Below are 21,100 nucleotides of genomic sequence, written 5' to 3'. Positions count from 1 at the left end.
AAAGCATATTGTTGCCATTTTCTAGGACTTGAAAGAAGTTGGCAGAAACCAACCTTGGGATGAAGCAGAAATTCCACACAACCGTGGAAAAAATAGGTTCACCAACATTCTCCCTTATGATCATTCAAGAGTGAAGCTTCTGCCAACAGATGATGAAGATGGTTCAGATTATATTAATGCTAACTACATGCCTGTATGTCAATGTTTATATCAGCCTGTGTAGTGCTACTCAGTGCAGTGGTTTGTTTTGATGATTAAGTTAATTTAAATTTAAGTAACATTGAATTAAAATTCATCTGACATTTCCCTTTGGTTATATTAATTTAAATTATTTTGGTTTATCAGCTGATTAAGATATTAAGTCTTGAAAAGTTCAATTTACATAATATTAAAAACAGTGCCGTTTAGACTTAATGTTAACTTTTGTTTTTCATGATTCAAAGTCTATTGTATGTGATGCAATCTCTATCAATGTCTGAAAAAAAACTAATAGATGTTTTGAATGGTTGGTTTCAGGGCTTCTCCTCAATGCGTGAGTACATAGTGACCCAGGGCCCACTGCCCTCTACCGTGGATGACTTCTGGAGAATGGTGTGGGAGCAGAACTGCAGAGCCATTGTTATGTTGACAAAATGTGTGGAGAAAGGAAGGGTATGTGACAAGGCACTGGGAATGAAACTATCATCTCTTGTAGAATAAAATTGTGTTTCAAAGACTGATATTATCCTGCCTTTCTCAAACTTGAAAATAGAGTTTTTTTCCTATTTTGGTATAATACTAAATACACCTTTGTATGTGGGAGTATATCGAAAAGCAGCAAAAAGTTGTATAAATCTTATCTAAAAATTAATAAATCTTAAGGCACACCACTCTTGTTGATAGTAAAGGGGTTGAGGTCTAATCCATGTCTTTTCATTGCTACACATTCCTTTAGAAGGGCAATTAGAAGTGATGTTTTGTAAGTTGTTGATGATCTGCCTCTATTATTGTGCATTTTTGTCATCGTTGCAATCTAGATGTAACTTTGCAGGAGAAGTGTCACCAGTACTGGCCCAGTGACTCTGAGCCAGCCATGTATGGGGACTTGCAGGTGACAATACTGAATGAGACCAGAACACCAGAGTGGAACATTTCTGAGTTTAAAATAGCAAAGGTAAGGTTTAATGTGCCATTTAACATTTTGTAAAAGAAGAAACATGATTCAAAAATATGTAGTGCCCTTTTACAAAAGGAAGCAATATTTCAGTAATTTAATGGATGAATGAAAAACACCCCAAACTCTGAATTTTAATTTCTCAAAGGGTAATTACTTTGATTAAATGAAATTTCAAGAAATAAACTGCCACATGATATTGTCTCTTGTGCTTGGATCTTCTGACTATCTTTTTAACAGACCTCTGAAGTTTTTACAATCCATTCAGTGAGAACTTTCAATAACATTTTCAGGGAGAACAGGCACGAAACATTCGCCACTTCCACTACACTGCCTGGCCAGATTTTGGTGTACCGACCAGACCACAGTCTCTCATCAAATTTGTTAGAACAGTGAGAGAAAAATTGCCCAAAGAAGGAGGTCCTATTGTAGTTCACTGCAGGTAGGGACTGGGGTAAAGTTCAGGCATGCTTTTGTGTGTGTGTGTGTGTGTGTGTGTGTGTGTGTGTGTGTGTGTGTGTGTGTGTGTGTGTGTGTGTGAGAGAGAGAGAGAGAGAGAGATGAATGTGGCATTTACTTTTCTAAATATTTTCTTCAAGCAGTAATAGTTGTTTTTTTTTTATAATGCTGATGCAAAAGAATCCATTTTTGCATTTTTATTTTAGTGCTGGTGTTGGCAGGTCTGGCACCTTCATTGTATTAGATCGCTTAATGCAGCACATCAAAGACCATGACTCTGTAGATATATATGGTGTGGTGCACCAAATGAGAGGATTTAGAGTGTACATGGTACAGACTGAGGTAGGCAAAGAAAGATGGCCTGTTATTTACTCATTATTTTGAAAAAAAAACTTATTTATTATACATTTTCCCTGAACAGTGTAGTGTTAGTTTCATTGAAAAAGATTAGTAGAAAATTCTTGAAATCAAATTTGGTTAAAAATCTTATCTTTGGTTATAAGTAAAAAAATGAATAAATCAAAATCAACCAAAATTGTTTTTTCTAAATGCATGAATTATTAATGTATTACTGTTTATGATATTCAAATTACCTTTTTGAAGTTTGTGGGAATATTTAGTTTTGACTTCTTTCCTAAACATGACTTACACAATATTTTGAAATTTTAATTTGTTTCAAAGCAAGGTAACAAGAAAGTAGGAGATGTGCGTTGTCAACTGCAAGGGTCTTAAATTGTTTATCATTTTATTTTCAGGCCCAGTATATCTGTATTCACCAGTGCTTACTCTGTGTATTAGAGGGCCGGGAAGATGAAGACATGAATTACTCAGAAGGAATGTCAAATATGGGCTTTGAAGGTAACATGATTTAATGCACATCACATTTAGGATAATGTTGGTTAATGTTTTTGCATGTGGTAATGGTCCTGTGATATTCTTTAATCTTCACTTACTTGCATGTTTGCTACATGTAGTTGTCAGCAGGTATTTGTGTTCTGTGAACCCAATATTTATTGTTTAATGTTGAGAATTGTTTTGTGGTAAATTATTAACAAAGTGCCCTTTTTGTAAAATATTTGGTAATAGCAGTAAAGGTGGCTCTTGTAAAAAGACTAGTATTTCAAATATTTATAGTTATATATATTTTTGAAATGTATGGACGTTTCTAAGCAGGATTCCAACCAATAGGTGTGCAGTTTTTACTCTCTTAATGTTTGTCAGTTTTTGCATATTTCAAATCCATTTGATCCTATTGGCTGTAAAACCCACTAGGTTTAAAGAAGTACAGTGTAAGATTTCCCCACAAAAAAAAATGAAACTTAATGAATTTGCCTGGGGTAAAGGGCATTTTTCTAACTAACCAACCTTTGATTCTCCTTGCCTGACACTCACCATAACTCTGTAACAATCTGGAAAAATTGAAAAGTCTTCAACCCATGCTTAAGTGTGTGTTTTTCAAATTCTGCCATCCATTAAAGTTCAGTGCTTGCACTGGATTCTGGAAGGCATGACATTCAAAACTGCCAAGATGGTTGCCAGGTGGCAGGGTTGGTCAGGAGATGATAGATAAGAATTTTTTCAGAGACATTCATGGTATTTATCTGTAATGATGTTCAAAAAGTATAACATGTCCTTAGATATGTTAAACAAGAAGGGCTTCCTATACTTAACATGTATTTAAGATCTTATACATTTGTGCCTTTAAGTTAATAAATATGCTATAAGTATCAGTGTCTAAGTACTTGAGGAAATACCTTGGCACATGATTGTATTTATTTGGTATATTCAAACAGGTACTAAATTAATACCACCAACTTCCCCCATTGAGAGTGCTCCATTAATTCCAGAAAAAGGTCAAGGTAAAGGTGCAGAAGCTTATACTTAGAGCAAAGGACTTGTGCACCTCCCTTACATGCTAATTGATTTATTAACAACATTGTGTGATTTTGTCTCACATGAAATATTAGGCACACTCTTTATGATAGTAATATCCTTCATACAATTTCTGGACCTTGTACCTCATTCTCATTCTTTCTGCTTTTTTGCAGTAGTTCTTAGATGTCTCAGCCTTAACTGCATAGCTATATTTATGAAGTTATTGCATATTAATCATCTATTATAAATTGGAAAGTGCAACTTGATTTTGATCGGCAATGTCCATCCTTTTTCATTTTGAAATACAAACCATCTAAATCATCTAATATTTCATTTTGTATGCAAGGCAAGAAAAAATTTAAGCATTTTATGTGTATACTTGATAAAACTGCAAAATTTAAATCATATGAATGTGATGATATACAGGAAAAATCTGATAACATTTCCACTGATGACATTTGTGGTGATATTCATATCATGGAAATCATGATCTAGATTCTGAAGTATGTGCATGTTATCCCGTAACAAATGAGTTTGCTTTAGCCTGGACCCATCATATACATTTTAAGGCTTTGTTAGTGAGTATGTGAAAAGTGAAGAAGTAAATTGTAATGGTAATGATATATGTTATCTAGATAAATATTGCTTCACCATATATTCCATTATAGTGCATAATTCTAAAAGTTATCAAAGTAAAATAGGTTATAGTTTTTCATCTAATTGAATATGAAAGTTACATATCTTATCAAATGGTGCAATGTTAGCAATAGAATAACTGAAAGTGGAACAGGTGGATCTGTATATATTTGTACCACCAGCGTAGGCGCTGGCGGTACACATGGTTTTAGTCCCGACCCGTATGTTCCGCCGGCTCCTGCGGCTCCTGCGGCTCCGCCGCCAAGTCACCGTTACCGCTTCTCCTCCTAGACGGTAAGGGCCTCCATACCCATCTCTTGGATTTAGGTCACCTATAATCTCAACTCGTTCCACGTAAAATTTGGGCTTTGTCGGTATTGGGGTCTAGGTGTGGCACTCATTGCAATGCACCCTTGTCCAAAAATGGCAAAATTAAATGCTAATTATCTCCCCTACAGAAGGAATTATGGGAAAAATTTCTACAGACAGCTTTCCAAAAGTCATATGTGTAGATTTCAAATATGCCCTTGGATTTGACCTTTGACCTTTATTTTAAGGTCAAACGGGCCAAAATTTTCAAAAAAACAAAATTTTTGCCGAAAAAAAAATTATTTGCGGTCTTATTCAGACACCACACAGACTTAACTAATAATATTAATGGAAAGTGTTACCCTTCAGGTCATCTTTCATCTCCGTGAATTTGGGGTCAATCGGTGCATTTTCACGGGAGTAGCGGCCATAAGATATCGAAACTGAAAACTGTCTCTAATTCGGGAACCGTTAATGCTAGACACCCATTCTTTTTTGCATTTTGTAGAGCATGTAAAGCCCAACACTGGAGGTGGTCTCCGTTTTTTTGTATTCCATACGGTTTTCGAGTTACGCTGTATCAAAAAGTACATATTGGTGGTGAAAGCAAAATGTGCAGTACGGTAATGGATAATAAATTTTGAACTCCGGAAAAATAAAACATAAGGCTTGGCAAAGCAGACAACTTGTGGTCAAAAATGACATTATTTCAACAAATTTGAACATCTGGAACTTCAGAGCACCTCCCATTTCAAGAATTTTGACCAAAATGACCTTTTCTTTATTTTAATTAATTTTTTTTGTAGGAAATTTATGGCACATTATGGTAACTCCAAAATTATAACATTTAGTCCCTTATATCTCCAAAACTGGCAGAGATAGGTCCATAGTTACTATTGAACTTGAATAGGAAGTCATATACTGGCAATCTAAATGTGACCTTAAAATTGACCTTTGACCTACTTTTCACCATGAACTGAACTTTGCAAATTTTGCTTCCCATTTATCTCCAAAACTTGCAGAGATAGGTCCATAGTTACTATTGAAGTTGAATAGGAAGTCATATACTGGCAATCTAAATGTGACCTTAAAATTGACCTTTGACCTACTTTTCACCATGAACTGAACTTTGCAAATTTTGCTTCCCTTTTATCTCCAAAACTGGCAGAGATAGGTCCATAGTTACTATTGAAGTTGAATAGGAAGTCATATACTGGCAATCTAAATGTGACCTTAAAATTGACCTTTGACCTACTTTTCACCATGAACTGAACTTTGCAAATTTTGCTTCCCTTTTATCTCCAAAACTGGCAGAGATAGGTCCATAGTTACTATTGAAGTTGAATAGGAAGTCATATACTGGCAATCTAAATGTGACCTTAAAATTGACCTTTGACCTACTTTACACCATGAACTGAATTTTGCAAATTTTGATTCCCTTTTATCTCCAAAACTGGCAGAGATAGGTCCATAGTTACTATTGAAGTTGAATAGGAAGTCATATACTGGCAATCCAAATGTGACCTTAAAATTGACCTTTGACCTTCTTTTCACCAAGAACTGAACTTTGCAAATTTTGCTTCCCTTTTATCTCCAAAACTGGCAGAGATAGGTCCATAGTTACTATTGAAGTTGAATAGGAAGACATATACTGGCAATCTAAATGTGACCTTAAAATTGACCTTTGACCTACTTTTCACCATGAACTGAACTTTGCAAATTTTGCTTCCCTTTTATCTCCAAAACTGGCAGAGATAGGTCCATAGTCTCTATTGAACTTGAACAGGAAGTCATATACTGGCAATCTACATGTGACCTTAAAATTGACCTTTGACCTACTTTTCACCATGAACTGAACTTTGCAAATTTTGATTCCCTTTTATCTCCAAAACTGGCAGAGATAGGTCCATAGTCTCTATTGAAGTTGAATAGGAAGTCATATACTGGCAATCTTAAAGTGACCTTAAAATTGACCTTTGACCTACTTTTCACCATGAACTGAACTTTGCATAGTTTGCTTCCCCTTTATCTCCAAAACTGGCAGAGATAGGTCCATAGTTACTATTGAACGTGAATAGGAAGTCATATACTGGCAATCTAAGTGTGACCTTGAAATTGACCTTTGACCTACTTATTATCATGAACTGAACTCTGCTAATTTCTTTCTCTTTTAACTCCAAACCTGGCAGAGATAGGCCCATAGTTACTATTGAAGTTGAATAGGAAGTCATATACTGGCAATTTACTGTGACCTTGGAATTGACCTTTGACCTACCTTGCGATGAACTTAACTTTGATTGTACCATTTTTAGTAACATATATATTTTTTGCATATTTTGAAAATTCTTGTTGATTGCATTTTTACAGCTTGTCAAGCACAAGACTGGTGGCTGTGTTCCTTATTTTGTATATGTGGGGGTCTATATGAATGCGCTTGCTCCAGCTGGTGGTACAATATTCGGAGGCGGTATCGCCTCTCTGATCCTCTAGTTTTTGAATGAGATGCTGCTTCTTTTTTTCAATGAAAATTGCAGTAGTATGCTTTGAATGCCATGTAAATATTTAAAACATTTGCTCAAAACATGAAAACCCTTTAGAAGAATAAGCCCAACCCATCAGTTCCCCTGTTAAATGCCTCAAGTAGACAATTAATTTAGGTGGCTAGATATATGCTCAATCATATTAAATAATTATTTAGATAATTATTTCAATTAACACTAGGAGAACTTGACAGCATCAATTTTCCATTTACTTATATGTTGATTAACCTGCATGCTTCATGTCTACACCTAGGTCTGCAGTGACCCCTAGATTACATTTGCTATGGAGGCATATGATGAAATCATATACAATTTTTCTACGATAATGCTATGGCATATGGGTTTACGATTTCAAAAATTTGTCACAAGTTTTAGATTGGCATAATTGTAGAGGCTATGGGGGTCGTGAATCTGTAAAATTTTGTAAAATATTAGCACAACTACCATCTGCCACACGAGAAAGAGATTTTTGGGAGTATACTAGCACTGCACGGGGATCATATGGCAAATGCAATTTTGGCTTGAGCTTAATTCAGGCCTACCCAAATACCAGACACGGCACAGAAGGATCCAGAATTCACTGTAGATCAGATCACGCCATAGGTTTTCAAGGTGTACGTGTATCAGTACACGCTTCAAAGTATCAGATGCGGGACCCTCTTGCCTGGTATGCATACTGCGTCTGATACTTTGAAGCGCGTACTGATACTTCGAAGCGCGTACTGATACACACCTTGAAAGCCGATAGTGCCACGTCTGGTAGTTGGGTAGGTCTGTTAATTTTTATATAATAACTAATTACTAAAACCAAAATATTCCCTCTGTGTTCTCTCTTTATTTGTGTTTTGTTTATATTTATCAGTACATTTTGTTTCTGTCTCACGATATGCTAACTTTCAATCCACTGTAGATTCTAACTCCATTCACAATAGTAGCTCTGGTGAGGAGGAGGAGGAGGTTGAGGACGGTGAGTAAAATTTTCAGACATGGGGAAACTATCTGTCCAACTGATCATGACCACTTGAAATGCCAGAGGACCTGCAAGATTTATAAGGTCACAGGTCCTCTGCACTGGCAAGGCTTATGTAAAAATATAATACATTTATAGTAAATTGCATGTAAACCTTTACTGGCGGAAATAATATACTTAGTTTGGATGAGCTTAGAATTGGGAGGACCTGCAGATTTCTTGAAGTGTAGGATCTTCCGTAAAGTTTTCCCTATGTCTGGTAAAATGATTGAAACATTCAGAGAGCTGTTAGCTCAGTACAAATGCCATTCAGCTCAATGTTTGTGTCAATTGTGTATGATGGGTGTTTTTTCTTTCAAATTTGTTTTGATTTGGGACGTTATTAGAAACTTTTACATAGTTCATTGAAAAATGATCTATGTAAAACATAAAAAAATCTTAACTGTTTTAATTAAGGTATTCATTGTTTTAGAAACAGTAAAGACCCATAAAAATGTATACTTCCTACCACATTGTTGGTTATTTTCTTTTCAGTATTTTAGTATATACATTGCTTTGACTTTTGTAAAATCCTTTTATTAGTACAGGTTCTCAATTCTTGTTATTTGAATATTTGACTGTAAAGTAAAGCAGTGCTCACATTAACAGTTGCTTATGTATCAGTTGCAAATTGTTTAGTATCATTAATATTGTAATTGGTTTCCTTTGCCTTTCAGATGATGAAGGAATCACTGTTGAGGTGACATAGATGAGGTGCTGAAAATACATGGAGGATTGGGACTTTTTAGGATGATTGTCATCTAGCATTTTATTTATTTACTCAAGCTGCATGAATGCAGCATCCGGATGTAAGGGATAATTTGACAGCTATGTATTCCTGTTCAGTGAGATGTTATTTAAACGCTAGCAAATAGAATTTTACTTTTGCTAGCTTGTAGATATATGTATTGATATTCATCTTATGCAACTCTATTGATTTTGATAATAGAGATCATTCCACAAACCCTACAGATCAGATGGATCTCATTGTTTCTGTATGTATCTGTATGTGATCTGAAGGCAAAATGCAGTAACTGGGACCAACTGAAGTAAGCATCAAACTAAATGGACAAAAAGATCTGAAGTTTGTGTCCGAGTAGAAATATCAAGATTTTAAAGTTTGATGCACATAAAAGAATCTTAGGCTTGAGAAGGTAAGAACCATAATATATTTCAACTTGGACATTTTCGAGATTGATAAAAGAACAAATGTTATCTAAGTTTTTGGCATGTACTTGAATAATTTAAAAAGGCATATATATATTTTTTTATATAAGTATTTTTCTATTTATGAAGAGAAATTTCTTCTATTAGTCAAATTTTGAAGGAAAAATAATTTGGCTTTTGAATCATGTTCATTATTTATAAAATTTCTATCATACTACAGTAGTACTGCCTATATGTCTATCCACTAGAAAAATATCTACACGAGAAAAATAGCATTGTTAATCAGTTTTTAATCCTGTTATTGACCATGTACTGTTGTGGAATGCACACTTAATTTGAAAGTCAACATATAGACCATGAACTATGGTATACTAGTAAGTGATGGGGTAAAGTGAATTTTTTTTATCTATTATTATTATAATTATTATTAGTCATGTTTGTAAAGTTTTCATATTTTTCAATTTGGGGACCTAGTTAACAACGAATGCATGCATTTTGAGAAAGGAAACCTTGTAACTGATAGTTGTAATGTTAAGACAATTGTTTGATGTATCATCAGGTCATGTTAAGGTAACATTATATTGTGTATATATGATTATGGATGGTGGATAATTCTTTAATGGTACAAGCGTTACCTATAGTATAATGATAGATGCAAACATATTGTTTTTGTTGTGTTTGAAAGGTCAAAGACAAGATATTTTTATATGGACATGCTCTTGTCAAGATTTCCATTGTCTTATTCAGGAAGTTGCATAGTTAGTGATATATTACCAGAAACATTTTGCTCCATATTCGTTTTTTTTTTTTTTCTTATGATTAATTATCTGTATTCAATTGTTAATCATTATTATTCAGACAATTTGTTTTATTGAAGTCCACATCTTACTTAAAAGACTTCAATTTTGTGCTTAGGGAGAGAAGTAAAATAATTTTGGAAATGATTGAATTATTTTGCTTAAGAATTACACTTGGTCTAGATTACAGACTCACTCCCTTATTGTGCAGCTTCAGTTTCACTCAAAAAGACAACAGATTTCATGTCTACCATGAAGCAAAAGGAATCATGAAAGTCCAGTGTAATGCCCACCAGTATTTTATGTTTTAAATCAGTGGAACTTAACCATATGGAGACAGTTAAAGGTGTTCATACTTAACTACATATTGTCAACTAAGAATGTGTGTAAGGACTGACCATACATTTTTATTTCAGTAAGTTCTACTTATTGAGCTATATTTTGTTTTTTCAAGCACATTTGATACTATTATTGAAATTGTCAGAAGTACTTATTCCAGAAAAAAATCTCTGTACCTAAAGTGGAGTATGTTTTATATTCTTTTGTATATTCACAAATATATGTATTATGACTATTGTTGGTATTCTAGTTAATTATATACAATCAACATTCCTATTTCTTGGTAGGTATGTTTTTTCTCCTTTGATATCAATTTTACTACAGTACTTCAGTGTGAAATGTTAAGTATGCTTTCAATTCATTCACATGGTGTGTGTGTGTGTGTGTTCGGTGTGTGTGTGTGTGTGAGAGAGAGGAAAAAAAGACACAGCTTTGCTCCCATATGTAATTCATAGATTTTGGTCTTGGCATTCTCACTAAACAATTGACTGTGACAGATTGAGCATGCCTTCCTAGTCAGTATTTGTAATGGATATCAAAATCAAGTGAGCCTTTGACCCGAAGCTAGAAGCAAGTTTTTTTTTTCCTTACAAAAGTATCATTGCGTGTACATGTATCTCTTCTTCATTTTATATGAAAAACAGAATTTTCACAAATACTATATTGTTTATTGCATATTTCAAATTTAATCACAAACAAAAGAAGTCATAATGTGTTGACCTTTTGCACTGGCATCACTTCCATTATACCGACTGATTATGAACTGAGTAGCAGGCAAGCATACTGGCCACTTGGATTTTAACCAGTCATTGCACCCTTTAAATTGTTGTGTGGGATGTATGTTAGCAGATTTGTTAGGATCTTGTACGAATTCACCTGCAAACCCTCAATAAGAAAGCATATATCACCAGAATTATCATATTTTGACAATTAAAAACAAATTCTTGTATAAAATCAAAAATAGTTTTACCACCTGACCCCAACCTTTGTATGCCCATGCTACAATATTTGCACAGGACTGTTTATTTAAGGGTTAAAGTGACAGAAAATCACAAAAACTGATTACAAAATTCATAGCCTGCGTTTATTGATGCAATATACACTCTTCCAAAAAAGTGAACAAACATTGTTATTTTGAAAAATTATCAAATAACCATGTGAGCTAAGGAAATAATTTTAACCAAATATTGAAGGATAATGCACCCACCATTATTACTTTTTGAAATTTTGCCAAGAAAGGCTGTGGGAATTACAGGTGCATTTATGAATGTGGGGTCAAATACCATTTTCACAAATCATGCAAGTAGAGTGATGAAGTTTGAAATATGGGCAAGTCCTGACTATAAATAGTATTTTAGGCATAAAGTATGTAGGCTACAGTTACAATAAAGACTTGAGGTTGCTCAGTATCAGTGAGGCCTCCACTGTTTATTGTCAAGATGCGCTCAAACTTTGTTTCTACATTAGTATTTCCATGACAAAGTAATTCCCACAGAATAGTTCTGAACTTCTTTGGTCAAGTGTATATATATATATATATATCACACTGTAAACTGACCAAATGATATGTTAAAATATGTACAAGCACTGAAAATTCATGTTGTGGATTTTGTAGAACTACATTTAAAAATAATAAAGACAACATACATACGTATAGACAAATATACATATGTACAAATATATATTAATATATAAACCTTGATGGTGGTAACTGGGTATTTATGAAAATAAAAAAATATTTTAAAATGATACTGTTACTAAATGCAGTCATTAATATTGGAACATCCAACCCTGCAAAATTCCTATGCATAGCTGATTACCATAATAATTTGGTAACCCCATAGTTCAGTATTCAGTCAGTCATTAAAGGTTGCCATATCAATTACATGTAAATAATGATAATCTCATATTAGATAACAATGAACACCACAGCAGCCAGAGATAATGAGTACCACATCTGTGAGACCAGGGCCCCGTAACTCGGAAAGCATCGCGTATTGTGAATTGCAATATCACATAGAGGCTACAATGTAAGAGGTTGAATAAAAAATTCACCTGTTGACATGATGTCATGTAGAGGGCAAGACTAACATGGGAGATTCCAATATGACAGGAAAGTGTCATTTCAACGTATATTATAGTAGCGAAACATAGAGCAGCTGCATGTTCAGACAAAAACCAATCATTGCACATGTGCCTGAATTACCAAATACATTTCCATTAAAGGGATAACAACTCTTTGTACGAGATCTATATTTCACAATAAATACATTGTAAACAACTCGCAGAATTAGGGCTTGTCATTGGACCACATGACCTCCATAGATGGCTATCAGGCCTGCCCAACTACCAGACTCTGCACCGAATCCTGAATTAACAGGTAGTTCAGATCACACTATCCATTTTCAAGGTGTGTGTCTGTGCGCTATCATACCCTGGAACAAATTTTGTGATGAGATGCACTACTTTCCAACCCCACAGAGAGTAATACCTGTCACATTGTGTACTAGGCAAGAGCGGTGTCGCGTCTGATACTTCTAAGCGTGTACTGATAAACACCTTGAAAACGAGTAGTATGGTCAGATCTACCGGTGAATTAAGGATCATTCAGTGCTGACTCTGGTAGTTGGGTAGGCCTTGTAATAATCTCTTGAGAGATTACATATACATATGGATGTATACAGATTATTACTTGAGAGATTATATCTCTTGAGAGATTATTACAGAAAAACAAACTTTTTAGAAAAAAAACAGGGACTAACTTTGAATGTGGAAATGGAATCATTAACCATTGGTAAGTATGGGAAAATTGCCGTTTACCCCAGGAAAAAACTTTTTTTTGGACAAAATGAACAGTTGTTATCCTTTTAATCATGGCAGATCAATCACCCTTGTTAAGCACAGTTTGTTTTTTTAACAATGTAGAAAATGGTTGCAGAAAAATGGTATACAAATATGTATAATATATTATTAGTCGGAAAAAAAATTGAACTGGAGTCTGTAAGGTGCAGGCAAATACTGTTAGAAATGGCATGTTCATTGAAAAGCAAGAATAATGGACTAGTCTGCATCTTCAATGAAAAAAGAAAGAACACAAAAACTTGTACCCTAAATAAAAAACTCTAATAAATAAGTATGTGATAGCTGTACAAATATTAAAATAAAATGTGCTTTGTTCCTTTTGACAAAGAGGTCCTCCATACTTGACCTCTATAGGTTTTTGCAAGCGTTGTTGATCATCACCAAATCTTGGAGTTGCACTATCCCCATCTTGTCTGTCATGTAGCAGAAGAAAAATTCCGGAGCCTAAAATAATATGAATGACTCTCATTTCATTAGGCAAAGTAACAAAAAAGTTCTATTGTCAAGATAAGTTGAAGTTTGTGTTCTGAGACTAAATCACAAAAAACAAAAGAAAGATTTGAGAGTAAATAGGGACAAACTGCTTGAAATATACAAAAAGTTATAGCTATGGCAGATGATGTTTCATACATTTGTATAAATAATGGCACTCGTGTAACACTCACATTGGTGTGTATTTCTTTGAGGAATGCAATCTGTTCGCCAGTCAGCTTGGTAAACTTGGGCATTCTGAAACAAACAGCATGCAGAATATCACATGAAAAAGTTATTCTGTCATTTCTATTTAAACATGTTATTATCATCCAAATAAACACAACTAAAGGAGTTTACCCGGAAATTGCAATTATTATCCATAAAATAGTTCATGTTCTATTACCACTTCATTTGATCCATTACCTTAAGTATAGGTCTTTAAAAACAAGGCAGCAAAGCTGTCAAATGTACAGACAAAAACAGGAAATAACTATGCACAAAATAGGCTACTGTCAATTCTGATGCAAAAGTACATTCCTTAAAATGTGTTTACAGTGTTGCATATATGCTGAAAAGTGAAAAAACAGCATAACTTCTACAATAATGGCCCGATCATGCTGATTTTCGAACTTGACCTACGTTTTATGAATATTCATCAGCTCTGTAAATATTAAGCCAAAAAGTAAAACTGCCCTCCACTTATCGTGTTTACAATGAAAGTGCATGGCGTCGGCAACAGCGACAGTGACGGTGACGACAGACACAGGTGATGGCAATATGTACAGACACATCTGTACATATTTACTGTACTGTTTGAGAACGGTAAGTGACATGGTTTCTCTTAAATGGTCATCATGGGAGCAGTGCCCAAAATAGGTTTTTTTCAAATTTTGATGCAATAATACATAATGTTTAACAGCATAATGACCATCAATTTTTAATAATTAAATATTAGTATCATGGATATTCAGAAAATGTAACTAGCAAAGGTCTTCAGGCCCATGGAACTTCAAAGTCACAACTTGAAAATGCCAAAATGTAAACAAGACAGCACTGTTCTGAAATGTTTTTTTTTTTTTTTCATTTTTAACAATTTTTTTTAACATAAAACAAAATTAACAGGTTACTGCCATTTTTATACGATCAACTGAGAAAATTGATGAGATGGGAAAAATATCAATAGAATAGTGTTTAATGTCCAATTTCCTCCATTCTGAGATTCTGAACATAGTGAATGATTGAATCTGACAAACTTATTTCCATTTTTGACACTTTATTACACAATACACGATGACAAGTTTACCATCATTTTTACATAATCAACTAACAATGTTGTAAAGATGCAGGAAATGTCAAACAAACACTTTTACATGTCTTATTAGTTAAATAATGAGACTGTTAACATGCCTAAGAATTGAATCTGAGGAAATGTGAAACAAGACAGCTCTGTTCTGACATGGGTTTATTTCCATTTTTAACACTTTTTTTAACATAAAACAAAATAAACAGTTTACTACAATTTTTATATGATCAACTAAGAAAATTGATGAGATGGGAAAAATATCAATAGAATAGTGTTTAATGTCCAATTTCCTCCATTCTGAGATTCTGAACATAGTGAATGATTGAATCTGACAAACTGCAATGATATGAGTTTATTTCCATTTTTGACACTTTATTACACAATACACAATAACAAGTTTACCATCATTTTTACATAATCAACTAACAATGTTGTAAAGATCCAGGAAATGTCAAACAAACACTTTTACGTATCTTATTAGTTCAGTAATGAGACTGTTAACATTGCCTAAGAGTTGAATCTGAGGCAATGTGAAAAAACAGCTTAACTTCTAAAATAATGCCCCGATTATGCTGATTTTCGAACTCAACCTGCGTTTTTAGTAAGATTGACCACTCCTGTGAGTTTAATGACAATTGGCCCATCTGTTTTTCTTATATTGTGTTTACGGTGTTGCATATATGCTGAAAAATGAAAAAACAGCATAACTACTAAAATAGTGGCCCGATCATGCCGTTTTTCGAACTTGACCTGCGTTTTATGAATATTCATCAGCTCTGTAAATATAAAGCCAAAAAGTAAAACTGCCCTCCACTTATCGTGTTTACAAGGAAAGTGCACTGTGTCTGTACATAAAAACAAGAAAAGGAACCTCACCTGTTCAAGTTATTTTTCTCCAACCATTGGGCAACATCTTCTTTGTTCCAGTGGGATGGATTCTTTTTGCCAGAGCCAAAGCTTGGGGCCAGAGCTGCAGTTTCCTGAAGAAAACAATGAGGATGTCATTTAACCCCATTGGGACCATATAGTGCTGACCTATAAACCTCCTCTGGGCCCAATGAATGTGCACAGGCACTTATATGAAGTGGGCTTAGCTGAGTTTTTTGGCCCTAAATCATTTGTCACATGTACAAACCATACATTTTTGGAAAGTCAATACTTCAGGTTAAATGAAGATGACTTCATAAATGCAAAGCCATTTAAATATTTAGAATTGTGGAGTGATGAAAATTGAATTCTTATTTGATAGCTGGAGAGAAAATCAAACACCACATGTTACAATGCATTTTTTTTTTATATTTCTGCTTGAAAATTTGTTGTAATGGTGTTATATGAGTTATCTATGAACTCAGAAAAATTCAGCATGATCTTTTAGTTTTAAAGTTATCTGAAATTTATTGCAATATTTAAGGGGGTGAGAAACCACCATTTCATCTCTAGTCTTTGAAACATAAATCTATAAAATCATGTTTTTCTTACTCCTCTTACCTTAAAACATTCCCTAAAATAGCTCAAAAAAGAACCAACAAACATATCTGAACTTACATCATGGCCATGTTTTATGAATTACTGTTCAAAGAGGAGCAAAACACCAACATTTCCAATTTACCAATATATACAATTCTGGGCCTTTAGGGTGAGTAAGAAATGAATCGCATACATGTATATGGGGTGCAGGTATCTATGGGGTTAAGTACTGGTTCTTAAAACTTCTAATTTTTTGCCAGGTATTATCTCAGTTAAGCATATTGAGTATTTCAATCTCAATTCTCAGAATTATATATTCACATTGTAATGGGGTGGTGCACCAGTAGCTTTAACTTTAATGATTATCCACAATAAGTATATGATTACTTACATAATTGCACTTACCGTTATAACTGGTACAATCCCCCCTGTCTTCCCTCTGTTGCCAAGTTCTTTTGCCAGCTCATCAACTTTACACTCAAAATTGTATTTTCCACTAAAGTCAAAGAACAGTTTGCTGCCAAGAATCATTCCAAGCCACCCATCTGGTTTATAGTTACGTTGCATCATTAAAGGGACAATGTCCTTGTTTAATTTGAAGCTATATTCAGCCTCTGAAAAGATGTTTGAAAAATATTTTATTCTTTTCTGTTTGGCAGTAATGAGCCACAGACCAAATGCAAACTTTGAATGTGCTGAAACATCTATCTGATACTGGATTTACAGGTGTGTTCTCATTCAAACGGGTTTGGCCTTCATGGGTACAACCAAACACAGGAAAAATTGGTCTTTCAAGTAAGGTCGACTCATCCTAAATGAAAGTATTACTTTTGTTACACTGCCAAATGATTTTTGTACCAATTTGGTTACTGAAAGTATGTACATATAAACAAATTTTATTCTTCATTTACTGTAAAAATATATCATGAAATCCAACTAAAAGATTTAGGGCTTATTGTTTTCTTTGGATAAAATCAAACACACATACCTGTCCTGCAGTTGGGGCTGTCCTTGTACCTGTCTGACATACATATCAAGACTACAGCAGCATTCTCCACAGCCTCAGCCATGGCCTGGAGTGTGGAACCTCCCATCTGCTCTACGTCCATCCAGATATTAAAGCCTCGCCTCCGCAGCTCATCCTTTACCTTCATGAAAATCAATACATATTTCATATATTTAAATATGTTAAACTTAATTGCTAAAAAAAGTAGTTCAAATATTTTTATTTAGCATCGCATTGTGATAGAATTAAAGGTTTGAAAAAGTTCTGTAGTTCTGTCCATTTGTCATCAAAACTCATGAATGATACCTGCATAAAGAAGATGTCAAAAAATACAACAAAATAAAGAATGTAATCAATATCACATCTTAAATCACTTTTAAATTATAAGGAGCTACATAAAAGTACTTGTGCTGCCATCTAATCTTGTGCATTTTACAGAATCAGTTGCAGTTTAATTCAATTATATCAGCAGGAACATCTTTCCTCACCTTCAGTAAAACTTTCTGGTCTCCCCAGTTGTAGCTGATCATTACATGCCCAGCTTTACCCCCAGCTGCAGTATTAGCACTCTTTTCTCTCAAGCTGGCACTATCTGTTCTGGCTTGTGATTGCAAGACATCTGGAATATAAAGACCCAACTATAAGAATGAGCTCTTGTAATTATCTTTATCAAATACATTAATGGGTATCAGTATTGACACCTGGTCATACCTAAAATATTATATTGATATTATATGTAGAACTATCCCATACAGTTAAATGAATAATAAATTTTCTATAATCTTTCTGCTCAAATAAGACAGATGTAAAACAAAAATAAAAATAAAATAAATAAAAAAATAATAAAAGAAACATTAATTTCCCACCTTCTGAACTAAGCTGGTTTTGACTCAGGATCCATACCACTCCATTTGCAGCCTTTGTTATCCTACTATTTTTGTGCTTTGTTAAACCTTTCACTCTCTCAAAGCAATTAGGTTCTTCCTGATAAATAAAGAAGCAATCAGACAATCTTCTAAAACACACCAGTCTTCAAAGTAATGTGGTGATAAGTTTAAATGCATTGTGAGCTTTAATTAAAAAGGATACACTTTCTAAATTACTTGTCTGAACCTCCCATAACCTTGCATAACATTTCATTAAGAATTTTAAACAACAACAACCATTTGCAAATATTTTTGAAAAAATTGATTTAAAAAGTTCGCTCTAACAAATTAAATTTTAACAAATCTACGTTAACAAATTTTTAGTTTTTAAACATGTTGTAACTTTTATCTTTTGTTAACAATAAAAACAAAAATAAAAACAATCCTTGTCACAATGCCAAACAACCCAGAAAGATGACTAATTATATATATATATATATATATATACAATGATTAAGGTAAACACAACATCACTAAGCACCAGACAAGATGTCGCTTACTGCATGTGAAAACTAAAATTCTTAACTATAATGCATGAAATCTTATCAATTGTCATTTTGGTCAATCAGTACAAGGAACACATACCTGGATTTTTCTTTTGTTATTTTGGTCAAATCCCAGTTTCCAGAGGGTACTCAAAGCTTCTTCAACTTCTTCTTCATCTTCTGACGCCAACATGGCTGCCAAGTATGGTATAGCCCCTTTCTCTGCAATCAGTGTCTTATTCTGGTCATTTCTGGCCATGGCACCCAGTCCTTTGGCCATTTCCCAGGCAGAGAACCCTTCTGCTCTGTGGTCATCACTCTCCAAAGCTTGTTTCAATAAATCTATGATAAATTCAAATATGCCATCTTCTGTTGCCAGGATGTCATTCTGCTCATCATTGATAATATATGCCTCCGTCATGATGGCAACTGCTTTGTTCTCTATAAAATAAAATAAAATAAAATAAAACCCATATATATATATATATATATATATATATATATATATATATATATATATATATATATATATATATATATATAAAAGAACTGTAATGTCATCATCAACAATATTCTAGCAAAAACCAAACACCACATAAATGCATGATAATGATACCAATATATGTGCTAAGCATGCAATGACAAACTTGCCTGTTTCTGCTGTATGAAGATATGGCTTTAATCTGTCTACAACCTTCATTTCATGAAAAATGGGCCTCAGAGTATCAACTTTGGCACAGTTGTGAACACAACCAATAGCCGATTTCAAGGCAAGGCTTGTGCCCTCCTCCTGAAATGAATGTAATAAGAGAAAAGATACAATTACAATGCCTTTATACCTAATTACAAATAAGGTGGAGAAATGGAGAAGTTTTCCAATGATAGAAAATGACATATTTTAATATTTAAACAGAAACCTTTTTCAGCATTAACTTAAACCGATTTCTAAAAAAGATGGTTTTTAATTAAAAAAATACATATCTCTCTTTCTAAGCTTTTGCCATGCAGTACTAACATTACATAAATACAGTAGCAGAATGCAAAGGAGATTAGTGGTCAAAAAAGGTAAAGAACACATATGTACAGTTGGGGCAATCCTTACTGATATTGTAACTAGTAAAGACCACACAAACACTCTTTTAATATACCAACCTCTGTATCAATGGACCCAGCTATAACACCTTTATCAATAGCATCAAGATCATTCATCATATACTCCAAGTAACCTGACAATCCAACACTCTCTGCAAACTTGAGACTGGCATCTGAGTAGTTCCAAAAAATACCCCTTATGATTAAAAGTCCTGCTCCACGAAGAGTTCCTGTTTCAATATATGAGACTGTCTCATTGTTAAATTCCTTTAGCAAAGAGATGTAATAATTGCACAGAGTAGTTACAAAACCTATCTTAGCCATGTGGTTTGCCATGAGAAGACGCTGTTCTTTTGTTTCAAAGTCAGCATAAGCTTCATATACATCTGAACTAAGCATTCTTAGGATTTGTCTATTATCTACTGATTTTGTTTTAATTGTGTCATTGATTTCTTCAAAACCATCAAGTGCATCTTTTAACTCTGGATGTTTTTCATACAGTTCCTTTTCTTTTTTCTCTTCATCCACTATCAATGCTGCTTCTGTAGTTTGCGCTACATCTTGTTTCTTCTTAAACTTTGCCACGGCATGTGTGGCACTGACTGTAGTGGTAGCTTGTTTATGACTTGTACTAGCGGCTGAACCCATTGTTCAGTCTCCTGTGGTGTTGGTGGAATGTATAGGAAGTAAATATCACAAATGTATATCACAGATAAAATTTTATGATCCTGTTCCCGTGTTATGGCGTTACATCATTTTCTTTTCTATCACAGCAAACCCTAAAAAGACAAATATGGCTATATCATGAACCTCATTTTGTTCAATAGGTTTAGGTTCAACTAACGTGCCACGTACTGACGTGACAATAAAATTATCAGGCCAAGTCAAATGCACCCTAACAACACGTAAACAACAGCCGTATAAGACTTATTTAGACTAAACGCACTTCATGACAAGATGTTTTACTTAATTATTAATTAAGAGTGTTCTGTTTTTATTCATTGCTGTCACAAATTGGTGTTTTAAATTGTTGTAATATTAAAATGTTTACTCACGTCTGTGCTCGCTCCACTTTCACGCTGAAGACTTGTTGACATTGCACAATGCGCATCAAAATTGCGCAGGTCACTTAATTTTATCATATTTCAACAAATTGGTTTATCTTAACATTCATAGTGACATAAGTTTGAGTCTTACACGT

General features: G+C 34.0%; 2 protein-coding genes across 7 annotated transcripts in view; one reads left to right on the top strand and one right to left on the bottom strand.

Annotated features, from left to right (window-relative positions):
• The window catches only part of LOC106155044 (tyrosine-protein phosphatase 10D), a 53,675-nt gene extending 43,156 nt beyond the window's left edge, over positions 1–10,519 (top strand). For 3 of the 6 annotated variants that reach the window (XM_013529648.3, XM_013529646.3, XM_013529642.3), the window contains 9 exons: positions 26–193; positions 517–651; positions 1,031–1,153; positions 1,447–1,595; positions 1,819–1,954; positions 2,368–2,470; positions 3,406–3,471; positions 7,883–7,939; positions 8,659–10,519. In XM_013529648.3, coding sequence (XP_013385102.2) covers positions 26–193; positions 517–651; positions 1,031–1,153; positions 1,447–1,595; positions 1,819–1,954; positions 2,368–2,470; positions 3,406–3,471; positions 7,883–7,939; positions 8,659–8,690 — 969 coding nt within the window. In that variant the 3' untranslated portion in view covers positions 8,691–10,519. The remainder of the gene's footprint in view (positions 1–25; positions 194–516; positions 652–1,030; positions 1,154–1,446; positions 1,596–1,818; positions 1,955–2,367; positions 2,471–3,405; positions 3,472–7,882; positions 7,940–8,658) is intronic. The other 3 variants (XM_013529644.3, XM_013529643.3, XM_013529645.3) reach the window with 3 other exon arrangements.
• On the bottom strand, positions 9,986–21,097 carry LOC106155047 (uncharacterized). The gene is made up of 11 exons (XM_013529653.2): positions 20,955–21,097; positions 19,960–20,678; positions 19,459–19,597; positions 18,908–19,248; positions 18,263–18,380; positions 17,885–18,015; positions 17,379–17,538; positions 16,796–17,004; positions 15,800–15,903; positions 13,812–13,875; positions 9,986–13,590 (listed from the first exon to the last, which is right to left on the bottom strand). The coding sequence occupies exons 2-11, from the start codon at positions 20,545–20,547 to the stop codon at positions 13,495–13,497; spliced, it is 1,950 nt and encodes a 649-aa protein (XP_013385107.2). The 5' UTR covers positions 20,548–20,678; positions 20,955–21,097; the 3' UTR covers positions 9,986–13,494.
• Between the last annotated feature and the right edge of the window lie 3 nt (positions 21,098–21,100).

The sequence above is a fragment of the Lingula anatina genome, chromosome 1 (genome assembly GCF_051362555.1).
Source record: "Lingula anatina isolate TDL-2025a chromosome 1, LinAna3.0, whole genome shotgun sequence".
Taxonomy (NCBI): domain Eukaryota; kingdom Metazoa; phylum Brachiopoda; class Lingulata; order Lingulida; family Lingulidae; genus Lingula; species Lingula anatina.
The sequence above is the reverse complement of the archived record's forward strand: the minus strand, read 5'-3'. Positions and strand labels throughout refer to the sequence as shown.

What these genes read in the sequence shown, in the direction of transcription:
- LOC106155047 (XM_013529653.2), bottom strand. Translation starts at nt 20,547, where the DNA reads ATGGGTTCAGCCGCTAGTACAAGTCATAAACAAGCTACCACTACAGTC. An exon ending in TCTTCATACAGCAGAAACAG is followed by an intron (nt 19,249 to 19,458) that starts GCAAGTTTGTCA and finishes TTTATTTTATAG; the next exon opens with AGAACAAAGCAGTTGCCATC. An exon ending in ACCAGAAAGTTTTACTGAAG is followed by an intron (nt 17,539 to 17,884) that starts GTGAGGAAAGAT and finishes ATTTTCATGAAG; the next exon opens with GTAAAGGATGAGCTGCGGAG.